The sequence below is a fragment of the Amblyomma maculatum genome, chromosome 1 (genome assembly GCF_055883805.1).
Source record: "Amblyomma maculatum isolate TAMU_Amacu chromosome 1, ASM5588380v1, whole genome shotgun sequence".
Lineage (NCBI taxonomy): Eukaryota > Metazoa > Arthropoda > Arachnida > Ixodida > Ixodidae > Amblyomma > Amblyomma maculatum.
Genome location: NC_139344.1, coordinates 199125925 through 199153655, shown reverse-complemented (window position 1 = coordinate 199153655; position 27731 = coordinate 199125925). Strand labels below are relative to the sequence as shown.

The window sequence follows — 27731 nt, the reverse complement described above, 5'->3', positions numbered from 1 at the left end:
CTAAAATGCACAACAGCGTGAAGAAAAAGATATACACTATTCCAGCCCTGTGTAGTCACACATTCTAATGATATACCGGGAGCCCCAGATAAATTTAGCAAATGTCTAAAGAACACGGCGCACGCTGGCTTAGTGAAACTAACTGCGGACTCCTGAGGGACACTGGGCCTGCAGTATTTTGTTCGTTCTCCGAGCTCTGCTAATTAGCAGCAGCTAGATGAATTTTTGTCGTTATTTTTGGTTTGGGGATCAAAGTGCCACAACAAAAGTTATTGAGCATATTGAGAAACAGCTGGCTGAAATGATTGCACCAAGCTACTGTCTACACATAAATTATTTTTTACCGGCCTTAAAGGATAAGTCACGCAATAAAATAGGTACTAGGCTTCACTTAACAGCGCTGCAGCTTAAGTGTCGCAAAGTGTGCCTCAGAGAACATATTACGCTTTTCTCTGTGCGCTTTCCCTGATAAAGTTTTGGGTGAACAATGGGCGATATATGTGAGTGAACAGCTGGTCACGTGATAGCATTCTTTGAATGACCACTTAACAACATTGTGCAGACTTACATTGATGGAAGCAACGCAGATAGGCGCTGTTAGGGGTATTTACTTTTCGCTCCTGAAGACAACAACAACAAATTAGTTCAGACTCATTAGTCTGAACTAATTTTCTAACTGGCAAGCGAAACCTACGCACTAGAACAGGCGACTCTCAACTGTTCTCCGATTGTTTCACTGGGGCTAGGAAAACCTGTTCTTTAATTGCTTGGTTACATATAACTGAGACACCTGGTATATAATTTTAACTTCACGCCTTAAATTAGCTGAGTTTGGCTGACTAAAACCATACTTCCATCGAAACAAGTTGCCGGATTTTGTTGTAGTTACGGAGCCTCGCGATAATCTGTGGCGATTTTTAATCGCTGACAGGTGCATGTACCTATGAGTACACCTATTTTACGCTCATCAAGCATCCTTTAAGTTGTATTGAATTAAGGCAGCTTTTTGCGAATATTTCACACGAAGATATACGCAAAGAAGATACATCCTGTTTGTACAGGAACATGAAATGCGACCTAATAATGTTTTTCGATGGGCTTAACACATTTACAATCTATTTCTAATTAAGAAAAACAGAAAGCTATGGCTTTTATAGGCTTCAGGGTGACTTAGTTATCCATGCCTCTGGGAACTGAGCAGAGGGCAAGTTGTCAGCAGTGTATCAAATTTTTCCTTGTCCTCACAAACCGACGCCGTCAAGACTTAGAATCCCGAATCCCACTTGGGTGAGCATAAACCAGCTTCTATAAAACACTTGAAATCTCACCATGAGACATGTGTGTCTTCAGGCCACAAGTGTGCGTACCAGCTACAAGCCTAAAATTTTTGGAAGGTAACTGCGTAGAGCTTATTTTCTTTTGTTATTTTTCCGAAGGACATGCGGATTGCGTCGCACCGTTGTAGTGCGTCAGTGTTCCTCTTTTCCGCTCTACTTCCGCTGAATAGTTACCGCCAAAAAGGCAGCGAACGATAACTGCGGATATGCACCAGTTTCATCGTTCATTGGTAAAGCACCTCAGTTTTTCAAGCGAGATTGCGTAGGGGCACACTTTGGTACCTATCGATTTCTGTATCCGTATGGGACATTCTTTGGCTCTTTTCCTGATCACCCCTTCGCAGCTTGTACAGATGGTGCAATTACTCGGCAATTATCAATAAGCATGAAACATCCACTGAAAGAGCATGCCAATCCATATATATATATATATATATATATATATATACACGATAGCGAAGGATGCCACTGAGCGTCTAACGAATACTGACGGGGCTCTGTGTCGGGGTCTTTTGCAGCAGGGCGTCCGGCGCCAGAGGTGCGCTGGCTAAGGCGACCACGACGACCGCTGATTGACGCCGACGAAGAACCGGTGCCCGGAAATGCCGTCACCACCGTGACATCGGCTCTGGACGACGCGCAAGGCTCAGTGCTGGTGCTTAGCAAGCTTCGCCAAGGCCCGCTAACGCGCGCCGATCTACTTACCCAGTTGGTGTGCCAAGTAGACAACGGTTTGGCTACGCCCGTACGCACCACCGTGCGAATCGACATGCGCCGTAAGTGGGGCTTATATTCTATTTAGCGTACGCTCAAACAGAAATGGAGGCCTACTGCTCGAGAGGCAACGCAGTCCCTATAAACGGGTTGTACGCAATCACCGCGTTTCTGTCTATCTGAAAGGCGTACACATTATGACAACTTGTGTGATTGATATCCATGATGTATCACCACGAACACATTCATCACCGTTTAGAGACCGACGAGTGTATTGTCCCCTCGCCAAGCATCTTTGCTCCTGTCCACCTTGTAGAGTTGTTCTCCCCATGTGCATTCCAAAGTTAGCAATCAATGTAGTGATAATTGTTTTAATCCGCTATGAACACAGACAATTTATTACTAGTGACTGTTCATCGAAACAATCGATTTTTTTAACAGAGCATACTAGCACTTCATTGTTAAAAAATTATTTTAGTTTCTCAAATACTTTTGTCGCGAAATTTTCATTCGACTGCAACGCGATAACCTATCATGACAAGGCGGCCGTGTAACCTAGTTCCCGTGAGTGCACAGCAATCATCCGTTCAAATCATAACTAAAACTTCATCGGCTACGATTTGCTAACACCTCTTTTCAAGGAATGAACGACATTTACGTTTCCATTTCAACCAAGCAGCGCGCGCCGAAGGCGGACGAGAAGAGGACAGACAATTTTTCTTGGCCGTCGTCTGTGTGCGTTGCTTTGCTGAAATGAAACCTATTCTCGTCCGTCATCTGTGCACGCTGATTCGTTGAAATGAATCTTTTTCTCGTCTGTCGTCCGTGCGCGCTGCTTCGTGGAAATGAATCTCGACTAACTAGCCCAATTAGTCGTTCTATGACATTTACGTGCGACTGCAGGAACAAGAGCTGTGCTGCGTGCCCTAGAGGATGACCTCCAATTCATTTAAAGCATCTGATGCTCCTTGACATGCACTAAAGTCTCGTCAGATGACTGCTTTCGCAACTCGAATTCATCTAAATGCGGCCGACGCGGCTGAATATTCAAGCCCCGACCTTGTTCTCCGCATCAGAACGCCATGTCTGCTGAGCCACTGCGGATGTTAACAAATATTGTTTCTAACGTGTTCCGGCTAATACTCTCGTGTATGAAGGTTTATTCAAGAAACTCTCAGCCATCGACTACATAGCAGGGTTACTGCTAAAAAGCCATTAATTAATACAGTGTGTAGCCAGTACAGCCCGGATGCTAAGCTTTAGGGTGTAAAAAGATAATATCAAGGTTTTACGGGTGCCGTAGGAGCATAACTACTAAAATCAGCGATCTACAAGCAGCCTTTGATGGTCACCTAGTGTGCAGTGTTTCATCATCTTCTCTGGGCATAAAAATAAAAGCTTATAAACAAGGAAACAATGTCACCTAAACACCGTATGAAAACTTCCCCCTCACACACAGACGATTCATTTCAGTAAAATGTTCCGGTGCCGTTAATCGGGAGTGGATTTTACTCTTCACTACAACTTCTCTGCATTAAATCAATTAATTTGTTTCTCTTATGCCAAACACCAAAAGTTTAATAGCCGAAACGTGTGACTGCAGCCAAAAACGACCCATTCGTCCCAAGAATTTCACGCCCCGCAAGTAATATCGGCGCGCACTATATTGACATTTCGAGGGGCGTCATGCATCACTATCACATATTTGAGCATTGCGGGAAATTCTACATGTTGTTCATATTTAATCGGAGCAGCGTGCTGCTCAAATTGTCGCACATAAGCTGTTTCGAACTTTCTGTAACACAAAAGCTGCGCGTCGCCGCGGTGGTGCAGTGGTTAAGTTTCATCGGCTACTGGGCCAGAGTACACTGGTTCGATTCAGACCGCCGGCGGCTGCGTTTCGATGGAGGCGAAAGGGAGTGGCGTCCGTTTGATGTGCGGTGTCAGTGCACGTTAAAGAGCCCCAGGTTGTCGAAATTACCGGAGCTCTCCACTACGGCGCCTCTCATAGCCTGAGTCGCTTTGAGACGTTCAACGCTGCAAAACAAAACAAACAAAAGATGCCTAATACATGCATTGTGCTGCATTAGCGCTCATTTCTTCATTCGTTTTCTCAGGCATTAGCTAAAAATGTCTGCTGTACCCCCGCCCTCCCCCGCCCCCCCCCCCCCCCCCCCCCCCCATCCTCATATATGAACTCCGTGAGAAACACAGGAACCGTGGCGCAACGACTACAGCACAAAGGGAGAAACAGCACACGCGCTCTTGTTTTTGCGCCCCTTTTTCTGTGTATCACGCATTAGCTAGCACCACAATTCGTTAATACGTGAGAAACGTTGAGCACAAGTGCGAACGTTTTTATTTCGCGGAGCGTTAATAAAAGTTACTGGTTTTCAGTGTGATATAGACTCTGCAGAGCACGTGGCAAGATAGGGCTGACGGTTAGTTTTGGCCATTTGAGGTTATCTGAGGGTTTATTTCACACCGCGACTGCATTAGAGCAGCAACTTAACCACTGCGACAGTATGACTCTCTTGAAGACATTGCTTCTGATGTGGTGGCGCACGACCTTTCAATTAGCAAACCGTACACCACAGATGACGTCATCATGGTTAATACTACGAAGTCACTAATTAATATCGTTTCTAACTGGTGCTGCAGTTACGGCAAGCTCTGTGGTAGGTTAACAGCTTCGCTAGGGCCACGCGCCGTCCCTCTTTGGCAGGGCCAAGTGAGCTGAACAAAGGTGGGCTACACTCGCTTGCCGTCTCTCTCCCACAGTGGCCCCACTCACGGTTCGCATCCTGCGTGCGTCGGGCGGCGCTCTTACGGCCGGCCTGCCCGTCGAACTGGTGTGCGAGGCCCGCGGATCCCGGCCGCCTGCTCAGCTCACCTGGTGGAAACGCGGCGTTCAGCTCGCTCAGAGTTTTGGCCACGCGTCAGCCGACGGAAACGTATCTACCTCGGTTGTCAGCTTCACGCCATCAGCACAGGATCATGGCCAGGGACTCCGATGCGTGGCCCGCAACCCAGCGCTTCCCCCTTCAGCACCGGCACCCCAGGACAGATGGGCCATGAACGTCTTCTGTAAGTGCTCGACTACATTACTTCCTCTCCTTTCTTTCATTCTGTATCACAGCGCCAAGGCAACAAAATTTTCTAGTTTCAGGTGGCATAAAGTGAGTATAATTTCAACAAAAAAACTGAACCGGATGACTGGCTGCTTGGACTGAAGTGCTCCGAGTGATGTGATGTGAAATCCAGAGAGCTGGCGAAAAGAAGAAACCAGAAACTTTCAGGGCTCTAGTTTTCTGCGTGAAGCACGCAATACCTACAGGATTTGTCAGTTAGTAACGTTTGCACAGTAAGGGACAAATTAGTTTCTTCGCTCCTTATATAATGAAAGAAATTCCTATTTCACTACCGTGCATGCTGTCAGAACGAAAAGAGAAGCCAGGGGGCTCAAAGTAAAGGAGGGAGGTATGAAAAGGAAGAGGGGGGGGGGGGGGGCAGGGAGAGGCTTTCTTAAAGCGCAGTCATATAAAAGTATATTTACTCTAACTGCTATTCCGAGCCTACGGAAATAGAATACTTATACTTAGGAGCTAAGAAACGCTTTCTGTTATTTGTCGAGAGAAAGGAATAGGTGAAAGGCCGCCGAACATAGGCCGTTTTCTCATCGCGACTGCCATGCCACGAAAATAGGTCGGCAATAGCAGTAAGAAGTCTTTCATCTAGGTATTAAAAAATCTTTTCTCCAATCTCACATTCGAGAAGAAATTACTCCAGCTATTCGACTGCATCATCGCAGCCTTTCTTTGCGATTAGGTCGCCGACAGTGCCTAAATTCCTGACAAAACATAAAAAAGGAGCGAGAGTATTTTAAACATATCTAACCTAGGAAGAACTGCTAGTCACAGATTTCTGAACGAGGTTGTTGATTTTTTTGAAACTCTGAAAACTAAATAGCCCACTAAACGGAGCCCCACACGAAAAGACAGGCGGAGTAATGGTCTAACTACATCTCAATTGACGTTTGCTTCGGTTGAAAATTTAAGGGGTACTGGACGTTTTAAATTTCAAAACAGGACTATGAGATGACATAATGCGAAAGAGCTGCCATTTTTTGCGAATCAAGCATGAAAAGAAATTCTTGTTGATATGATGTTTTTGGAAAATAATAAGCATCATGGTAGAAAAAATGCTTAAAGGTCCACTGAAAGGGGTCACAAAGAAGGATAAACAACGCCATAACACTGATAGTTATTGAACCACCCATCATTCTCCCGCAAAAATTTTCGATCTAGCTTCTGCAACACCAGAGATATCGGCGATTAAAAATGACCCTTCCAATTTTCCCTCTCAACTCGTACGCCGAAGGGAGCCATAAAAAAACAAAGAATACAAGCAAGTTCAAAGCTCCGCCCAGACATACGTCACTTCGACGAACTTCCGGTTGCCGCGCGCCCGCTCGCTGGTGGCGTACTCGCGCCAACCCGTCCTCGCTTGCACACGCCTGAGGAGTTCGCCAGTTCGCGCAGCGACGGTTAGTGTAACCGCGAACCCGTGGTTATCCTATGTTACACGGCGGACCAAACCATGGTTGCACCACTAACCGCGGTTACCGCAAACCGAGCTTGACGACCTCGGTTTGCGTCGTTAACTGAGGTTATGACGGCGTCTGTTGACGGAAGCTACTCGTCGGCGCCCGAGTGCGCGAAACGTACGAGCGGGTCTGCTTCACAAAGTTATTCATTTGCCCACTGTATCACGTTTAAAGATCGATGTATAGAATATGGTGCCGCCCGACGTCTTCGATTACGGCCGACAGCGCAGCGACTGCGTACTGAAGCCTTGTCGTGCCTACAGTATCGTTTGAACGGCTTGTTGCTGAGCAGAACGCCAAAAAATACGCGGCCTTAGCTATGAAAGTACACGAGTTTTCAACGCTTGCAGCACGGGATGCCGCGAGCAGGCTGAGGTACGTTACACAATTACCGCGGGGGTGGAACGTGCGAGCGCGGCGAACGCCGGCGCCGTGCGTGACCGTCCCTAGTCGTCGCTAGGCCTATTGTTTCGCTTCGAAGCCGCGGCGGTCGACGCTTTGGAACATGATCAACGCTGTCGTAAATCGTCTACTTATGAAACTGCCTTATAGTGATTCCTATCCTGCCATAGTAAAATAATTATAGGATTAACTCTGCCGACGCATTAATTGCAGAGCTAGTACGAGCAGATCGGATCTGCCGAAATGCACCAGCGGCAGCTGGCTTGAGCAGAAACTAGCTTGTATCACGGCTATCGTTCTTACCAGCAATTTGCTGCTGGTCAGCGATCCTCACGAGGGCTTCGTACTTGATATTCGGCTCAATATTCCAGACGCCAACAAATTTTAGCACGCTTTATTTCGGACATCGGTGCTAACGATCCGCCGTGTCGGTCGCGAACGGTATGCGGGAGGAGGGGCCACAGCGGCGGCGTTTACGGCGGTCAAGGAGGTGCTGCCATCGTGCGGTGCTTGACCGTGCTGTTGACGCCTCGTCGGACGACACTCCGATACTCCTGAAACCATGTTATATAAATAAGATATTTGTAAATGAAGCTTCGTTTTGCCGATCCCTGCGTCGCTTCGGTTGCACTTAATGGGCAATGGCCACCTAACCGATAAGGGCGGCGAGCTGTAACAGCCCGCAGAGTTCGAGCAGCGCACGAGCAGACGACTTTCGCAGCTACCGGAAGTGTGTCCGTGACGTCATGGCTGCAGTGGCCGCAGCGAATGGCAGCTTCTGGCTTGCTTGCCAGTCAACATGCCCGTGACGTCACGGTCCTGGGAAATAGTTCCATGCGACACCGCCAAACGACATCCTCTGTGACCGCGAAGTTCAAAAAACGCTGTTTTTAAAAATTAATAATAAATCACTGGCTTTGTTCTAAGGAGTTATACTTTGGTTTAATGCTCAAAATAATTCGTTCTACACATTGAACGCGTTTATCAGTGTCTTCTTGGGGGCCGTTTCCGTGGACCTTTAAGTATACCTACGTTGACGATTTTCTTGTCTTTTGCTTGTTATAAGGTGGGCCACCTGTTACGTACTATTTAATCTATTTAAAATGTTTTTAAAAAGATGCCAGAAGTACCTCAGTTTTACGCAACAACTCTCTCCGAAATAGGGCTATAGAAATTTTCGATGTCCATTTGCAATTTAATCTGACCATTCATATTAGCTGCCTGCACACATTGCGATCGACGAAGACTATCGTGATTTATCATAAGTAAAGGTAGGAGTGGCCTCGCCTTGTCTTCAAACCGTGCTAAAAAATGCTGCCCACGCAAGGTCTGTGAAAGCTTTGCACTACAGATGCCGCACTTGACGCAGTCGGAACTGTACTGTTGGTCGTTTTCACAGCCGTGGCTGAGTCGTCGTTCACGAAGTTGCGAGTGGGAGCCAGTAGAGAGAGGGAAATCAGCGGTAGAAACCCTGAAGTCTCACCCTGTGTGTGCACAAGGCATCGCACTACCTAAAAAGAATTTCGTCCGTGTGTATCAGGTGGACGTTGCGTGCAAGGAGCCTTGTATACGCTCCCAAAACTGTGCTGAAAAATGAGCAGTAAAAATCAGAAAGTGTCAGAAAACCAGAGTGCACGAAGAAACATGTCGTCTTGAAATGAGCACCGTGTGCAACAGTCGCATTTTGTTATTTACCCCTTAACTGTGCAGTGGATGCAGCTAGTACAGAACCGGGTTAAGTGGGAGAGGCCTTCGCCCTGCAGTGGGTATAGTCAGGCTGATGATGATGATGATGATGAACTGTGGCCTGGCGTATACACAGATCAAATGGTACGCTGCCTAAATGAAAGGCTCAAAGAACATGTCTTTCCCTCAAGCACTGGTGTGAACCAAATCTTTCAGTGCACTGGAAGGAATGTAATAAATGCGCCTCTCTTCTTCCCAAAACAAAGGTTATGGCGCTCAGTCAAGGAAATTTAGAAACAGAGGTTTTGCAAGCAGGTCGCATAAACCACTGCGGCCCTGGTACGAAATCCGTCCATACTTATTAAATGAAATTTATGTTTAACATAAAAATTATTCTTTAACTAAAAGATCCGACCGGGGTGGCGCAATAGTTCGGGCGCTCGAAAACTGTGCCCAAAGATACGCGGTTGAATTCCGGCCTCGGCGGCCTCTTTTCGGCGGAGGCGAAAAGCTAGTCGCCCATGTGCTGTGCATTGTCAGATCACGTAAAAGAACTGCAGGTGCTCGAAATTTTTTAAACCTTTCACTACCGTGTATTTCACGGCCCGAGTCGCTTTGGGGCGTTAAACTCCATCAACTAAACCTTGAACTGAAAGATTTGAGCTTTATGTTTAGCTATGACACAAGGTACTTCTCACCCTATGAACACTTCACGTATGGGTTGTTTTTGAGCTGTGTCTGCGAATGACGTCGCGTCAACTTCAAGTGCTTTCTATCTCTTTATAATCGACCACGTTGATTCCGAGCTTATCTGACAGGGCGGGATGTTTATTTATTAATTTATTTGTGATATTTATTGATTTGCCTGGCTGCAAAGACGAATTAAGATGCTCAGTTAATTGTTAGCGCTCGGTTGTGCACTTCGCCTGTCCTTGCGTCTGTGCTGAACCTTCTGCATGTACATGTACAGTGTTTGTCAAAGCTCTAGAGCCCGGGGGGTCTGTTTTTGAGCCGTTTCGTGCGGCCTGTAATTCATTTCCACTGTTCTGAAACTCTTGATGCTAAGAATATTTTTGTCCTAACCTCTACAATGGGAATGACTTCCTCTATTACTAAATCAGCGCCGCTCAGGAGCAGACCCCCTGGGCTGTACACTTTTGACAAAGGCTGTACCTCACTTGCTTATTTTGCTCACTCCGTTTTCAAGACAGCTTTGTTTTCGTCTTGCTCATAAGGTTCCTCATCCCGAGCGCACAGGATAGTATTTTTTTTTTTTTTTTATTGCGCAAGTATGCTCTTCGGCATAAGGGTCTAAATATATTGGTGCAGGCCTTTGGGGCCCCAATGAATGCCTACAGCTCCCGGTAGCGTGGCCCATGTGTCCATACTCTTGTGTCAGGCAGTCTGGTAGGGTGGTAAGCGTGGCTTCTAAGGTATACCTTGCGGGTCACGCGAAGACCAGAACAAGTTGTTAGGAAGTGGTCTAGTGTGACCTCCGTAGCAGGAGCTGGGCAGAAAGGGCAATTCAGTGGAGCAGTCTGTGGTCCAGGAATTTGGACAGCAGGCGTTAACGCAGCACCCACGCGGATTCTTCTCAGCGCCACCTCCTCACGGCGAGTTAAACCGCCGGGAAGGTTTGATCCCCACGGTGGAATTAAAGCACGCGTGGAGCGGCGAAGAAAATATTTCGCAGGCACTGCGGCATCTCCTGCGTATAACTTTAACATAGGCAGAGGATATGTCACCCTCTGGGAACAGGACATCATCTGTTTCTGTGAGACGGTGCGTAGTGTGGAGAGCCCACACCACACGCACAGGGCAAGGAAATGTTTGCACAATATTGCAGATATCTCTGAGGATGTCAAAGGTATTAGCTATACTCCGTAAGGCTTGGACTGCTTGGGTAGATTCTGCATGTAAGATGAAAATGGTCGGTGGTGCAGCATACAGGCTTTCTGCTAATGTCCATCGCGAATGACAACGAGCTCTGCTATTAGAGAAGGAATGTGAGTTGCTTCTGTTCTGTATGAACATATGTGACGTATCTCAGGAAGAATTGGACAGATGAGGGCAGTTTGTAAACTCTAATAGTCAGTGCTTGCGTTTACATAAGCTTGAAGCGCCCCTGTATAGTGTCTGTGCAATTATCGCGCTCTGCTTCTTACACCGAATGTTGAACTCGGCGCTTTTCTCGTACCGGACGGTTGTTTGTCATCTATGGTCGCGCACAGAATAGCAAAGCGGAACTTTTTTACCAAGCTAACCTTTCTACATTTTCTCCTCCCTTCTTTCTGGTAGGCACAATGAGCGCTGTACCTGCAGCGACGGCACGGTTACACCCTAGAGATTACCTAAGACAGCTATCGCTGTTAAACATCGATGAGGGGTCGTTTTTATTCTTCCCTTCTTTAGAAAACCCCGCTCAACATACACCGGAAAGCATCACACGTGGTTCAGTTGGTTCAAGTATACGCTTCTTTTCCCCTCGTGTTAGAGTGTGGCGTGATACTTCCTGGGTAGGGGCCTTCTGGGCAGCCCGAGATCGGGCGCACAACGGCCGCCCACAACCGTGTCGTGATGGCGTACTCGTGCGCAGAAGCTCGTGAGCCGTCGAGTCATCCGCGGCGGTCGATGAGAGTGTACGCGGACCACGGACGTGCGCAGTGTTTGCCGCAAAAATGCACTACTTTTTTGAGCGCGGCTTTAAGTGCAGCAGCATAATGAACTCTGCGACTGCGTTTGCTTCATTTTTGTTCGGTCCTATCCCACCCACCTTTTTGGGATTTTCATGGCCCAGGCAGGCTTTTCTAGGCGTCGATAAAAGTCATTCCGAGCTGGTGCTTCCGTGATAGCGGGATGTTAACAGCGGCGCTGCCCACGATGCGCGAACTTCCTCTGATCTATACCACGCGCCGCCCCTGTCACGGCATCGTGTTCGCAGTGGTCTGCACGAACACCGAGCTGCTGCACGCAGGCGCTTCTGCTGGGCGTGAATTCTGTCAACAGCCAAACGCATTAACGCGCGAATGTTTCCCAGCGTCTCCGTTGTGATATGTAACGACCGCTGTCTTCGTGCGCGCGCTCTAAAATGGTGACGAGGGAGAGAAAAGCACAGGTTTCGTATGTGACTTGGAGGTTTGAACGTGTACCCGTCACAGCGTTCGATTAAGGGCCCAAAGTATACGCACGAGGCCTAAGCCCGCAGACCACTCAGAGAAGGCTAAAGTGACACCTGTGACACGCTACCTGTCATGACATTTGCTGTTAGCAGGAGGTCTATCGTGCTTTCTTACCGCATTTCGAAAATTCTGTTCGTTGAAAACAACAACTTAGTAAAAAAAAAAAAAAAAAAGTGGTGCAAAAGTAGTGACAAGGGGTTCCATAGGGCGGGTTCCGACTAGGCTGTCACTGTTGCCAACCGGCCTACTTTACTGAGTTAAAGCAACGTCGTCTGCGAGAGTGGTTACCATCGTTTTCCAAGCGAGGCTGCGCAAACCCGAAAACATGTTTTTCAAAGCCTGGTTTTCGCTGATATATCAACGCCCTGTCGTCCTTGCGAGCGAATAGTTCACGAACGCACATTTGTTCGTGCTCATTCTAAAAACAACGGTTTATCCTCGCATTCAGCATTAAAAGATGAAAGAACAATCAATGCCAGTTCTCTCTCTCTCTCTCTCTCTGTAAGAAAAAGGAGGTTCACAGCGCAAGACTTGAATACCGCACAGGAACACCAAATGCAATTTTAACTTTTCTGGCGTCCTTTTCAGCTACTCCGAGCCGCTCGGTTTTCAGAGTTCCTTCACACGAGCTGAGCCAGACACCCAATCGTACGCAATCAGTTGCCTCATCAAACGTGTTTTCTATTGAAGTGCAAAGGTAAACGCCTAATGACAGATACTGCGGAAAATCTTAAGGTTGTACTGTATGATCGATAATTATTTCGGTTGGGCTAAAATCACCCCGAACCCCCTTTTGCTGGATACCATACTACGCAACATCACGATGAGGCGGAACGACGCACGCTCGAGCACGTTAGTTCCAACGTTGAGTTGGACAGTCGTCAGTGCACCTTTATGCTCTCTTCCATTTGGCAGGAAATGCTTTATTCGTGCCTTCACAGTAAGCCATTTTTTACATTTCCATAGCACGTTTCCATGTTTCTCATCAGGTTTTATCCCAGACATCTTCCAAATATCGTTTAATGTATGCTATATCAGGAATGTTTGCATGTCGCTATTCTTCTTTGCATACAACTCATAGTTAATAGATGGTTATGTGTCCTAGCATTTTATGCGTAGATCTTTTTTTTGTTGTTGTTTTTTGTTATTTCTTTTACTACCATTCTCACCCGTCGCAGGCGGCTTAGGGGCAACTACAGCTCGAGTGATCCTTTTTTCGAAGGTTTATCGAAAGCCTTTTCTGCGATTTCCCATATAGATTTTTGTCAGCATTGCATTCCTTCCAATTTTTTTCCTTTGCCATTTTTAATTTATCCTGCCGCATTTTATCGCAAGTACTATACTCTCACCGCATTCCTCTTTGTAGTAATGTTTTTCTATCTATTTAAAAAAATTCACTGCTTACATATGCGAGTCACTGTCCTACTTCAATTAGTGCGCGACGAATGTATGCATGCGCTCCGTCGTTTACAGCTACCCCACCAGCTTAGAGCATTCAGTGTAGAAGTTATAGGCTAAAGTTAATGCGTAGTTGATGACACAGCTGCCAGCTCCCTTTTATAGAGAGCTCGTACGGCACCGGGGCAATGTTTCTTTTGAGGATGGTGGAGGGGAGGGGGGTTGCTGAGAATAAGCACTAAAATACATTCGCAATCATTCAGAAAGTCGTTCGCACTTCGGGCGTGAGAGAACTACGCCGAGTCTATATGACATCGAGAAATGGACCGTCAACACGCTCTCGAGTACGCTGTCCGACATACATTTCCGCTAGGCGTCTGAGTGTGAAAATTATTGTCTTAAGTTTCTGAGCTTCCGCATCACCATGTGACTCTGTGAGCGCCGCTATAGTCTCATTTCTAATGTTCTGCTTTTTTGGTTTTTGTAGGGGTTCTGTCTCCCCCGTGAGCTCATCGAGGCTCCCGCTGGAGCATGCCCTCTTCCTTACTCTCCTTATAGAGTGTGATGTGCGACACTCCACACGTCCTACTATAAGACCCTCTTTTCTGGTGTTTCTGCGCTGAAATTCGCCACGCGTAACCTCAGCGGCAACTTACAAGTGTCAGCGATGAGCTATATATGTACCGCGCTGTCTTCGTCAGCGGTTAGAAGTGGCGTCGCGTGCCTACGGCGACCATGACAGCCGTCGCTTTATGGCTCGTCTGCTGTCGTAGCAGACGGGTGTGAGCAAGCGCGAAGCAGCGTATCCTTGGCGTATCCTCACTCGGTGCTCGGTCCGCTTTGATTTCAGTAGTCGGGCATGACAGCAGCATTTGTTTTCATGAGTACCAGATTGTTCGGCCGTCACTGTAGGGCGCCATATTCCCGGGGCGGCAATCAGGGAACCGAAGGGCTGATTAATCCGCCCCGGCGGACTCGTAAATACTTATGGCCGCCAATTTGGCCGTCTCGCTAAGGGGAAAGAAGGGATCAGGGGCCGGCTCTTGTCACCCCGTACCGCCTCGAGAGCGTCTTCGTTGCGCGTCGCGCGCAATAGTGACAGCGAGGCGATCGAAGCGGCCCATAGCTGGCGGTGGCCGCGTCGCTGGCAGTCGTCGAGCGGCGGCCACCTCCGCCGAGTCGGCTTCGAGCCACGAGTCCGATCGGGCCCCGCTCATTCTTTCGCAGAGGCCCCCCCTTCTCGGCCCCCACCTCTCGTCCAGACTTCTCTGGGCTGCCCTCGATTCCGCGGATTCCTTTCTTCTGTCTTTAGGCCGGCGCCGACCATTCTAAGCAGGCCCCTCTTGCCGCAGTCTGTGCACTTGATGCTTCTTCTGCACTCTCCTTATATGTGGACCGCGCCGTTTTTTTCTTTACTTTTTGCTTTTTTACTCATCTGTTGTCATGACACGAGAGCGAAAAGGAGTAAGTGCCCACTTGTATTTACATATGGTCTCGTTGCCCAACCGGTGCCGCGTTTTTGCATAGAGATGATATAGGCGCATAACAAATCGCGTCCTTCTCGATTGCGAAACTTCCTAAAGAAGACAGAAAACCGCACTTCCTTTCTTTTATTTTTTTGCTTCGGCTTGTTTTCTTCCGGCGATTTTTCTTTTTATCCATTCACGTGTAGCGATTCTTTGCTTTCTTTATTCTTTTCTTCCTTGCTTGTTTGCCCTCTTCTCTTCAGCTATCCACCCTATATATTTTTCTGTCTTTTTGTTTTCATCATCTTTGTCCTCTGGACGACACGCTTTCTTCTCGTTCAAAAAGACTTCTTGAGATATTCATGCGGGCGTCTTCGGGCATTATCTGACGACAGCTTTCAATGGTTCCGCTCCCTGCTTCGAGAATTATGTGCTCCCCTTTGCCGCTTTCCAGACAAGGTTAATTTATGCCTTCACGATGTTTTACTCGAGCTTCTTGGCCACGTATTAGAGAATCTATGGAAAGATGTTAGATTCGTTGCTGAAAAGTTGTGTTGTTATTCGTTCCTACCTCTTGTGTCATTTTACGGCGCATTTCATTTTCTACATTTTACCCTTACAGCTCGCATGAACTCTTTTTTTTTAAAAAAAAAAAAAAAGCGCAAATGTGCTTGCCACGGTATCGACATTGCTTAATGAGACTGGTGTCCTGAAACGGGAGAAAGCCTCTGCGTACACTTTCAAGAGATATTGAAACTGATAGAACAAAAGCTGCGCAGCGTAATTAACTTCTCCGTCGATATTTTTTCTTTTGGAGCGGTCATATTAGTTTCGCGCTCCCTCTTTTGGGTAATTCCCACGCGTGAATAGTATTTCTCACAACTGGTTGTTAGCTTTATGGCACATATCATTTCTCTAAACTCGTGTATTCGTCGTGACAGCTAATGATCCAAGTTTTCTTGCTGCTGCCTAGATAAATAATCACAACACGTACCCACGGTTAGCACTGCGTGAGATGACCATGGGCAGAATTCACAAAGTATTTTTTTCATATTTATTTTTCTTAGCTCAGTATGACTGTCTGGACAGTTATAACGGCCCACCGAGAAGATGGCCTAGTGAAAACTTTCTGGAAAAAAATTGCTGGCTATTTGCTAGCTGTATTTATGTAAAATTTGCACCAGGAACCTTCTGTATATTTCGGCCAACTCCGGCCAGTTTGCGAAGCTGAAATAACAATATTTTTCTCCGCTTAGAAGCTTTAGAGTAAGCGTATGATGCAAAGTGAAAATTCAGTCCTTGCCTTCAGAAATGGCTCATGTCTTTAGAAAAGTTGTGTACACCTCGTGTTGTTATGCAATCCCTGCTACTATTTCCATTAACTTCCTACCTTCGAAACAAAAAGCTTATGTTTGCATTGCGCCGCCGGCTATTTTTTAAATGACCTCTGATCGGACCAAGTTCGGGCCTTAGGCTTCGGTTAGGCTTCGGTGCGCAGCCCCTGATCTACAGATAAAATGCATTCTGCTCCTCCAGGCTTCGCACGAGCTTGAGGTACGGCGCAGACAAGGTGGCCAGCTCTAATAGCTAACCGAAGCCTGAATTCAGAAACGATTGTGTCAGCAATAATACCTGTCTTGGGCATACACACGCAAGCTTTAAGCTCTACCGTTGAATGTCAAACTGGCGATATCAATTTTGCTTTCGCGTCTACTACTCGAAAATAAATGCACGGACAAGAATAAGCAAACAATAAATACTGAGTCGATCGCACTACTCGTACAGGAAAAGAGGCTGTTCAAAGGACCATAGAAAAGTAGCAGTAAGTAGCAGTAAGTAGTTTTATTATTATAGAATAAAATGAAAATAACAAAGGAAGGAAAAAAATGTTTTGCCTGCCCCGGTATCTGTTTCTATATTCTAATTCGCTCTAGTCGCTTCTTTCGCCGCATGTATTTCTTCGATATATCGCTGCCCTGAGATATCTAAAAGAGTCCAGAGACGTGGATACCTAGCTTGTTTACGCACATTTACTCAGTTGCTAAGAGACCCCTGCGGCGTTCAGACTTCAACCGAGCTAGCTAGGTCACCACAGTTAGGCACTACGCATCTTGGTTTGGAGCAGAGAGTTTTGTTTTCAGTGGTATGTTCACGACTAGTTCAACGGGATAACTTTTCTTTATTTGTAATTCACTGCATTCAGCTGCCCGAAAATTTTAAAGTGCGCGGTCTTCGTCTCTATGTCAGCGCACAAGTAATCGAAGTAGCGTTAAAATGTGCATTATAGTGTTATTTATGCCGGGAAGTTCCAAACGGTTGTATGAGAATGCACAAACGTAGTAACACACAATGGCACATTTTAATGCTCACTGTTTTAAGCCTGCGGGTATTTTAGCGGCTGTTTCACAAATGCAAATGAAATTCAACACTGCGTGGCCATAACTTCTCTTTTAAATAATTTACGGTAACGAGTCCACAGCACATGGAACTGAAACAAAATTAGTTTCTTGCAATATAAGTATATGCAGTGCCCGCCCAGGAAAATTTCCAGCTGTGAGGTAATTAATTTTTTCCGCCAGGCTACCTTCTACCTCTCTCGTTTTTGTACTGCATCGCAGCGTTGTAAAAGCAATCAGACAAAAGAAAAACCTTACTAAACAATGTGGTGGAAACGCTCTACACAGTTGTGCTGTAAATGCTTCCTTCCGATTCATCCAAGTGGGATCTCTAAGAAAAACGTTTCGGATGATGGCCGCTTGGGGAATATATTTGGTACCTTCGATGCAAGTGACTACATCTTTCATTATTAGGGCGCGGAAGAAGTGGCAGATTCGGAGCGTTGGAATCGTGGCCAGAGTTAAGAAGTTTTGCAAGGCATAAAAAACTGTTGTTCGCTCAAATATTTCCTTATTTAAGGACAGCTTTGAAGGGTTGTTATGGTCGAGTGATTCATAGATCGAACTAAGCGGCACACTAGCATTTCGACAAAATGCTGTTTCTGGAGAAAATCTCCACAGCAGAAATTTTCCCAGCATAGGTGCAAAAAGCTTGATACTCAAATGGTTAATGGCTGGAACATTTCACATTAAGGTCCGTCTTGACACGTTGCAAGCTTTTGGATACGACACAATGCTCTGAAAATATACGAGTCCTGTATATATGAGCATTGAGTTGATTAGCCAGTAAACTTTAGCTTTAAATAAACATTTCCATGCGCATCGAGTTCTTCGTGCCCACGTTATGCTTTGTGTGCGTGTCACTTCATCCACGTTTTCACTACTACTTTCACTTCTTTTCAATTATTGCATTATTTATACATCTCGGCGTTATTTGGCTTCACCCCGACACCATATTGAAAGCGGCACAGCGGTGGGGCGTTACGAAGCTCAGCAGTGCGTTTGCGCAAAGTCGCAAAAATGTCGTTTAACCGGCCAGACCTTACGCAAGTTACGAATTAGATGTAAAGCCCAAAATAAGAATAAGAAAAAAATAGTATCTATTCTTTTGCGTACATCGCACTTACAGTAATAATGGAGCAATTCAACTCTGGCACGTTATGTATAGGCCACATTCGCTCCAACCTCCCGATCAGTTCAGATGGCAGAATCATTTATTACGCAGTTCTGTGGAAAACGGCACCTGGTTTCTCAACAGTAGCGGGAAAGCTTTTTTTTTTTTTTTTTTTTTTTTCTTACGTGGGAGCGTAATTCTCTGCGAAAATGGGGCCTTATTACTCGGCTCATTACCCTCTGCTACTACAGAGAGCTACCGTTTGTGTTTTTCTATAGGGCCACGCAGCCTAGAATACGACAGATAAAAACAGAATCGAGGGCGCATCACCGACTTACAGCAGACTTTTAAAGCGGCCGTGGAACGTTATTCGTTAATTTTTTTTATATATATTTTGGCCTGATAGTTTACCGTAATGTGCAGATTTGAAACTGTCAGGGTGACGAAAAATTGAGAATTGGACAAAAAAAGCGATGTTTGTTCAGTTTTGGGTCCGTCGTCGTCGTCCTAAAACATTGTTCTAAAACTACATAAAAAAGCCAACTGTCCCGGATATCGGTCCTTTTACGCTGGATAAGGTTAAACTAGCTCAAAGCACGCTTACCGTGCTTCCCATTTACTGGTTGTCATCCTCGGGGTAAATTTATTTATTAATAGGAATTGGGGTAAAATTGCGACGCTGTCCCGAAACAGTTCTCGATTCCCTGAACTGGTTAATGTTTTATAAATGCATTAAAAAAAAAAAAAAAAACGCTTGGTTAAATAGATGACTGGCACTGAAATGGCTTTCAAGCAAAAATGGACTTTCCATGTGCGCCAAGTGACTGCGATTAAGATCTTGTGTTTCGCAATCACAAACTTACGCTCACAAATACGCTCAATATCTGCAAATTAACTTCATGGTAATTTGAGCAGAAGTCAGCGGAGCAATAATGGCGCAATATCCTTCCTAAAATAAGAAATATTTGTGTGCTTCCTGTGGATCAATTTTGCAGCACTCCTGTGCGTCTACTGCGGTCGCCTTTATGGGGCCACAATAGAACTTATTTTCGGCATCTCGCGGGCATCAGACTATTACCCAAATATAGATGGGCATCGTTCCTTGTTTCGAATGCCATTTAATCATGTAGCCTTGGCTGTAACGATGGCCTATCGACTGCATTATGAGGCACCCTTAAGCGAACGGCTCTTATGCATTCAGGGCTATGTATTTAATAGTATCTTCCTTGCGACCGGAATGAACTGCAGTCACGACACCAGCCAATATTATTGAGTTCCAGGAAAAAAACACGTCAGCTGTTTGACGCGATGAAAATTGAGCCTTGGAGAGTCTCGCTTGTGTCTTAGGAGTATCGTGTTCGAACCCTGCCGTGTCAGAGCCAGCTCGCTTTGACAGGGTTGGCCGCTATCACGAGGAGCGGCCCAAGACGACACACTAATTTTGCTGCTGGAAATATTTCCGTATCACGCTTCTGCGATTTCTTGTATTGTGACTATGTCTACATACATTACACAAAGTGGACAATGTCCCGTGCTGACGATATGTTACTATTTGTTAATATTAAAGATATTTCTTGAGTACTTCCGGTCATCTTTACCTGCTGCTGTCCGGCGTTTTCATTCTTCATTACTTTAAATAAAATGCAGGACGTCATGATAAAATCAACCAATAGAACTTCATTTGTTTCCACGTAATGATTCTGCATTAAAGAAGTATTTATGATTCACGGCGAAATCGCCGCTGGAATGGGGTAACAATTTCTTTCAAGGTAAAGCTATTCAAACGAAGATGAAAGTCTTACGAGTCTCGCTTAAGCTAAGCCGCAAAACCCTTGCTACATGCGAGGCTCCTCTTGATCTTTAACTTGGGTTTTTAAATGGGAAGCTCTCTGAGAAAGCGTATCTAAGCTTGTCGCAGCGTGCCCCTTACGAAACAGTTGTGCGCAAGTCGTGCAGTCACGCAAGTAGGAGCTTGTATCAATTGTTAAGAGCATGCAGCGTGTGCGGCGGCCCCAAGTCCCACAAATTTGAGATTTTTTTTTATTCTGGGCGGCGCTAAAGCCACTGAGCTTTAATATTAGACGACCTAGAATTGCTCGACCCTGGGGCGAAGTAAGGGGTTTTACCTAACAAAGCAGCACCGTTGCTTGTGAGGCGCTTCGTAGTGTGGAGGCCGTTGGACAAATTTTGTCTACCGGCAGTTGTGCATCGCGAAACGCAGTCTCAGCGCAGGACTTTTCTCGCATTTCTCCTTCATTGAAACGTAGGTCATCGCGGCCTGTATCCGTGCTGCGAAACGGTTGTTCCTGCGGTGGGTATCTCACGAACTTGGATATGTTTCGGTGCACTTTAGAGTGCATTCGGAGGGACATGTTGCCCTGCAAAATTAATAAACGTACGGTTGCAGGCACACTAGAAGTGTGCCCATTTCCCCCTGCTGTCTTCAAAGTGGAAAAAAAATGAAATCAAATTTAAGCCTGGGACACTTAATTCAGCTCCGCCTTAAGGGTATGAAGCGATAGCGTTAAATGGCTCCCTTCATGGGTCCGGGCTTCTCTTTGCATATCACTTTGCAGACACGGCACTGTTTCGTTATTTTTACTCATCTTTTTTTACCATAAGACTCACAAGGTCTCCCATTAATCAATTCGAATGGTTCTGTCTTGATGGCCTGGGGGAGTAGCGTGCCTGACGTTTCCTATCTCACTCCAATTTTATTATCATGCAGCGCTATTAATTTACTTTATATTCTTACATGCAGTGCTGACGTTCGAGTCTTGCTGAAACCTCGCAGCTTTATCGCAATTTATATGATGTTTTAATCAGTTTCAGTTAAACAGCACGTCACAATCCTTTCAACCGATCCTGAATTCCTCGACACGACGTTAACTACTCCGACTTTTCTGCTTAATGGGAGCTTAACGCTGTAGCGTAAAAGATATATTTCGGTAGCAGTACGTGTATGCCTTTCAGCAACTAAAGCACCTATTTCTTCATTCAAAGGCACAGTGTGGACCAACTGAAATGTGCATGTATCGACACATTAGCGCCTTATAACGGCAGAGGCCTTTCTTTCACTGAAAATAGAGCTTTTAAAAAAGGTATAAATAATTACATACAGGTGCCGCTACCATCAGCAGACTTCACCAGCGAACTGTGGTTCTTCAAGACAGCTTTTGCTATCCAAATTCTGCACCTAGACCCCACCGTCATTCACCTTCAAGCTGTGACGACAAACTCCTTTATGCTCTAGAGTTTGAATTGCGCGGAGAGAAGACATTTCAATCCAATTTTCTCAGCAATGTGTCGGGAAAACGTCACGATACTCGTAAAGAGCCATGAAATTGGATCTTACCGGAAGAAAATAATTATATGAAATTAGCCTTACGCTTTTTTCACGGCTGCAAAAGCTTATTTTGTTTGTTTGTTTCTTTACTCATTGGCGAACTGGTGTCCACATTAAAGCCTTTGATTTTTTCAGCCAATGAGAGATTGTGCGAAATAAAGATACAGTGTCTATCAACTGCTTCACTATTTCTACGGGGAAAAGCTGTGCTTGCAAAAACAAACGTGCTATTACTGTGCTCGAGAGAAGCTGTTATATCATGATACGTATAGCCTTGTTTTATGTATAACGGCTCAGTATTCATGACATTGCCACGCTGTTATCATATTCGTTCACTCAGAGCTAATAAAATACTGGGTAAAATTGCGTCGCTTACGTAGCTCACATGTTGGAAACTAAAAAACCTCTTTTTGGAACAAAATTTGTTATACCAGCATGCGGAAGAGAGTGCTCATCTTCGTTTTCGGGTGTGTTTATCTGTACAGTCATGGACAACCTAACCTCAAATGATGAAACGATAACGCACGACCACCGGTGGCACTATGGAGTCGCAAGAAAATATAGACCAATAATAAGAAAAATGACGGCATGAGAGTGCATAAAATTAGCGTCTCCTCTCACTGCCTCATATTGTTAGGGGTTCGTGTTCTCGCGACTATAACCACACGAAGTCAATTGTAATATTTGGTCGTCGCTCTGTTATTTTAGGTTAGGTTGCGTATGACTCGACTCGATGGGATGGAGGGTGGTCGGTGCTTTTAGCTGTGACCTGTTGTCATTGTATGTAAAAGCCGTGCAGTCAATTCGCTGCGCCCGCACCATTTCGTTTTGCAGATAAACCTAACGTGACGCTGCGGCTTGGTCAGCCATTTCGCGAGCTCGAGATACAGGAGGGCGGAGACGTGTACCTGGAATGCGTCGTGAACGCCAACCCACCGTCTGCTGAGGTGCACTGGTCCAAGGACGGAGTCGAGGACTTTGCCACCAGGACGCTAAATGGCTCCACGCTCCCCGATGTTGTCATCTCCGGCCGCTTTCTGGCGCTGCAAAAGGCCCGGCGCAGCTTCTCCGGTCGCTACGCCTGCAGCGCCACCAACACTGAGGGCACCACTACGAGCAACTCGCTTCGTCTCAAAGTGCTGCGTGAGTACAGCCTTTCATCTTTTGGCTAATCAATAGTTCGCAATGCTGGAGATATAAAATGGCGGCGCACCTCTGAGCGAGGGACACCACGGAAAAGGTTTTTCGCTCCCGGAGACGGGTGAAGAGAAGCTAGCAAACTCGGCTCAAGGCGCTTTCAATAGAAGGATGTGGAAGCCGTATAGAGATTTTATGCAAAAGAAAACTTGTCAGCGATAATCGAAGGAAATTCAAGTCTGCAACTAAATATTCTGAAAAAAAAAAATATTAGAAAAAAAGGAGCAAGGAAAATTCGAAGAATCTCTGGAAAGACACTGCAACAGCGTGGCGGCCTGTAGTGCAGCCAACCATGCAGTAACGTTTTTAGCGAATCTGCAAAAAACAAAATTTAAAGGAGCCAGATTCAACAGCGCTGCATTCTATTTTTCAATAAAATATAAATGTTTTCTTTTTTTTTTTTTCTCGTAGCACTGCTTTATTTGAAATAATCCCTAAGTGCTTGCCAAGAACGGTTTTGCGCAGCCGGTGAGAATATCTTGGAAAACTTCCTGTATAACGAAAAAACAGGGCACGTTTATAATGTATAATTTGGAATCTCTTAGGATGTGGACACGGGGCCCATGCATGTGTTAACCGGTGAACTCGTAGGCTTGTCGTTCTTGTAACACAGCAAGAAGTGAGCTCTTGCTTCCATATAATAACTGGATAATATATACTTTTTTACTCTTTGCGGATCCTTAGCATTGTAATTTTTAAACAAAGGCCTGACACACCATTATTTACTATCAAGAGGCTTTCTGCCTGCTCCCTTGATTCTTATTAAGACAGAACTTGGGCTTGTTGGAAAGCACTTGAAATCATATTGGCTGGCGCTCATTTGGACACAAGGACACAAGGGAGCACACATTCGCACAGGACAAACGCTAGATCCTAGCGTCTGTCCTGGGCGTGTATGTACTGTTTTATTCCTTGTGTCCAAATAGACACCGACAAATATGATTTCTATTGATTCCCCTGATTTGCTTTTATCTGTGTCCTGAAGGTTTCTTTTTTGGGAAGTATACTTTACACACGTTCCAATGGTTGCTGCTGTTTGAACTGAATACGTCCGCAGTCGCTAGTCAGTGTGGCACGCTGGGCCTTCCGTTCTTTTACTATTCTGAAGAGAATATTTTTAACGTTTGCAATAATTTGTAAATGGCAGCTGTACCGTGTGCATTCAGCATCACAACACAATTATGCGCCTATGTTTTAATACTATACATGTCGCTGCTGGCGCTGAAAGTATGAAAGCGCGCTGTTTAGGAGGAGACATGCGCAGTGACGTTTTCTGCACTGTACGAAGAACAAGCTCACATGCGGCGTTGGACTCTTCCCAGTATGAAAGCCGTTGCTTCATAAAATAGCGGTCACATGAAGATATTACACACAAAAAAAGAGTCTAGGCTACATCAGTTATCAAAGCAGGAAAATTGGAAGGATGAAAAAGCTGCGCGTAAGGACAGCCGATAAGGAAGAAATCAACAGGAGGGAGCGCGGATACACCAGCTTGTTCTCCCAGCGGTTGTTTTCCTCTTCTCTCCGTGTACTGCTCGTAAATGTATACTACCAGACTGATGAAAATATTATTCTCTGGAATATGGAGACAAGTCCGACATATTCAAGGTTGCTTTGCGTGCGCCTGCAGCGTCCCAAGTTGGTAGACCAGAGAACTATGGTGCTTTTACGCACGAAAAGGTCTTCATGATATTCCAAAAAGATTAATGCTAAAATGTAGTTTTTGTGACTACATCGAGTGCATCATCGGACAACAAAAGTCACTGCCTCAAAGACCCGGCCGTCTGCATGAACCCCGTTACCCCGCTTGGGCCGGAGAGTCGTCACATTCGCCTTGTGCCAGCAGCGGAGCACAGTGCGGCACCCGCATTATTGAGGGTTACGAAGACGGCCATCTTTCTAGATGAGAGAACCCGCCAAGCTAGTCGCCCATGGGAGGGAGCGCCTGTCGCCAACGTAGCACGTATTTCCCCTGCGTAAACCAGTGCGAAAGAGCCGCGCCAATGATGGGCAGCGAAGGGGAAAAGACGGCGGCAGTCGGCGGAAAAAGCCTTGATCGTGGTCGCACCTCGCGGTGTGGCTGGAGTGCGGGGGACATCTTTGCGACCCCTGGGATTCCGCACTGGCGCGCTCTCGACCGGAATGGCTTTAATGCTATACTCACGTCGGCGCCACTCTCGCATCGAGCTCCACCTGGATCACGCTGTGAGCGCCTCAGAGGCCGCGATCGTGGTAGCTGTCATGCCAGAAGAATGTGTGGCTTGGCGTCGCGTACTGGTGTGTAGAATAACGCACTTTGCCGCACTGCTCTCACCTCAACAGTGCAAAACGCGTCTGTAAACAGACTTCAACGGCCACAGTTTTGGGGATGAGAATAACGTGCCTGTCGACCGGAACAGGTTTGATATTCAAGCTCAGGATTGCGTGTAACGCTCAGATTTTATAAGTGGGGATGTGCAACTTGAAATTCCCCGTGAGGGCAAAAGGGAGTGCACAGGAAAGGAGTGCCACTTTGCGAAGTGGACATTTACGCTAGCGCCACTTTCGTAGCCTTCTTGTCCCCGGCCGTAGTGTCGTTACGTATTTTCAAATGCGAGCTCTTTGCCTTAAGCCAGGGACCAGCGTGCCCATTACGATCAGTACAACGTTACCGCAGCATCCGAAATGCTCACTGAATTCGTACCCGCTTTAATGGCACATTCACACTTCCAGTTTCAGACTTTTTGTGAGACAAATGTGCGAATGCGGCAAACACCACGCCAAGCGCTTTTTTCTACATTTTGATTATCGGTGCCTGTTTTCGCTCTTGTACGTTTCAGAGCGGCAGAACAATGACGCTCTTTCATCTTCCGCTTTCCTGCACTTCAGAGGGAAGAAACACCTGAAATCAGCAACATGCATTACGGATTCGTCCACAAAGCTCGTAGTCGATTCTGAACTTCTGTGGTTTAACAAAAACGATAAATTCTATGCATCGCCTTTCGAGATACGGACTTCCTGTTTTAAGCAGCCTTATCACTGTCGGGAGAGTGTCGCAAAGAGCAACATGGAGCAAAAGGCGATATTTGCTGCTTAGCTCCCTGTACCTTTTAAGCGTGTTTTCTACTTAAGAAAAAATTGCGAAATGAACCTTAGTGAACAGGAAAGTTATCAAAAAGGCGCGAATTCTGCACTCCAATTTTCCAGAATTCTTGCATAGCTCAACCTACCGAGCGCTTTGGATCAATATAAATTGTTGACTATTACTGCTGAATATTGGTCTTATCTTATGTGGAGCTAGCTGCTCGAGTAGTTGAGAGCGAATTATTTTAGCGCACTCAACATTCGACCAAAAGGAGAAATCGTGCTCTGCAGTGCTCTGCGGGGCTTAGAGGAAAGATAATAGTTTCACTGTTTGCTCCATAGTGCTGCACTTGTATTATCGTTCTTTTAGATCGTCCGAACGTACAAAACAAACATATTGATTGAGAACGTTCGCTAAGACAACATAAAAAAAAAACTCTCGAGAGCAGCGTACAGCGGCGATCCTATCAAGCGTTTGATATCCCCAAGGACGCCTACTACATAACAGTGAGGAAAATGAAATAGCGCGAACGGCAGAAACTGCATAAAATTTATTAGCGATCCAGGCGGAGCACTCTTTCCGGCCGACGAGAACGTCCACTTGTACAACAACATGGCGAGCTGTATTCAGTCTGGTCTATATACGATTGCGTTCAAAGGCGCGGGTCCATGTACTAAAAATCGAACCAATTTTCAGGTCCATTTGACCAAAATCAAAGCGAAATAGCAATCTCTGTGAAACAAAAATGGAAACAACTTGCAAAAAAAAAACAAGAAATTAAAAACAATCGCGCAGACTGAGAACATCCACACATTTACTGCATAGCCGTCCTATCTGGAGCAGGTCTTCAAAGAAAACAGTTACTGCTTCACTCTAGATAGAGGGATTGTAATACGAGTATACGCTTACAAGGTTAATGTCGGTGCTCATGGAGCATACTTCATATAAATTGCAAGGTTGAATAATATTCCCACTTTGGAAAGGCGTCTCATGTTGCCCCGCTCCCAGGGTTCGGGGAAGAAAATTAAAATTTGAACATTTTGATGTCATAAAATTTGAACTTGTTACACTTGAGTTAGAATTGTTATATTTGCTCAGTGTGACACCATGAAGATACAAAATAATTCAGCCCGCCGAGGTGGCACAGTGGTTAGGACGCCCGACTACTGTGCCGGAGTACCCGGGTTCGAACCCGGCCTCAGCGGCAACTTTTCGATAGAGGCGAAAAGCAAGGCGCCCGTGTGCTGTGCGATGTTAGCGCAAGTTAAAGAACCCCATTTGGTCGAAATTTCCAGAGTCCTCCATTACGGCATCTCTCATATAGCCTGAGTCGCTTTGGGACTTTAAAAGCTCGTTGTTAAAAGCTCTGGAAACAGTCATAACGAATAAGCAAATTCCGGACAGCTGGCGGCAGAGTAAAATGAATTTGATTTATAAAGGGAAAGGAGACAGGATGCACATAAATACCTACAGGCAGATCACCATAACATCTGTTATGTACAGGTTAGCCATGCAGGCGGCGAAATTAAAGGTGCAAGCATGGGTAGAATGTAACAAGATACTCGGAGAACTTCAGAACGGCTTTAGAAATGGTAGGCGCTTAGATGATAGTCTGTTCGTGTTTACCCAATACATCGAAATATCTAGAGTGGAAAATAGACCTTTGTATTTGGCCTTCCTGGACATAAACGGGGCGTACGACAACGTAAGCAGGGAACTCCTGTGGAACATATTAAAAGAAGAAGGTATCGGTTATGAGATAATAGAGTTCCTACAGGAAATATACCGGGATAACAAAGTAGAAATTACGTAGGAAGGGATAAGAA

At 45.8% G+C, this 27731-nt stretch overlaps 1 protein-coding gene across 1 annotated transcript in view; it reads left to right on the top strand.

The window, feature by feature from the left end:
- LOC146205351 (neural cell adhesion molecule 1-like) overlaps window positions 1-27731 on the top strand; it is a 289648-nt gene that overhangs the window by 89127 nt on the left and 172790 nt on the right. Inside the window, exons 4-6 of the mRNA XM_084606946.1 lie at window positions 1856-2113; window positions 4833-5138; window positions 22479-22787. Coding sequence (XP_084463072.1) covers window positions 1856-2113; window positions 4833-5138; window positions 22479-22787 — 873 coding nt within the window. The remainder of the gene's footprint in view (window positions 1-1855; window positions 2114-4832; window positions 5139-22478; window positions 22788-27731) is intronic.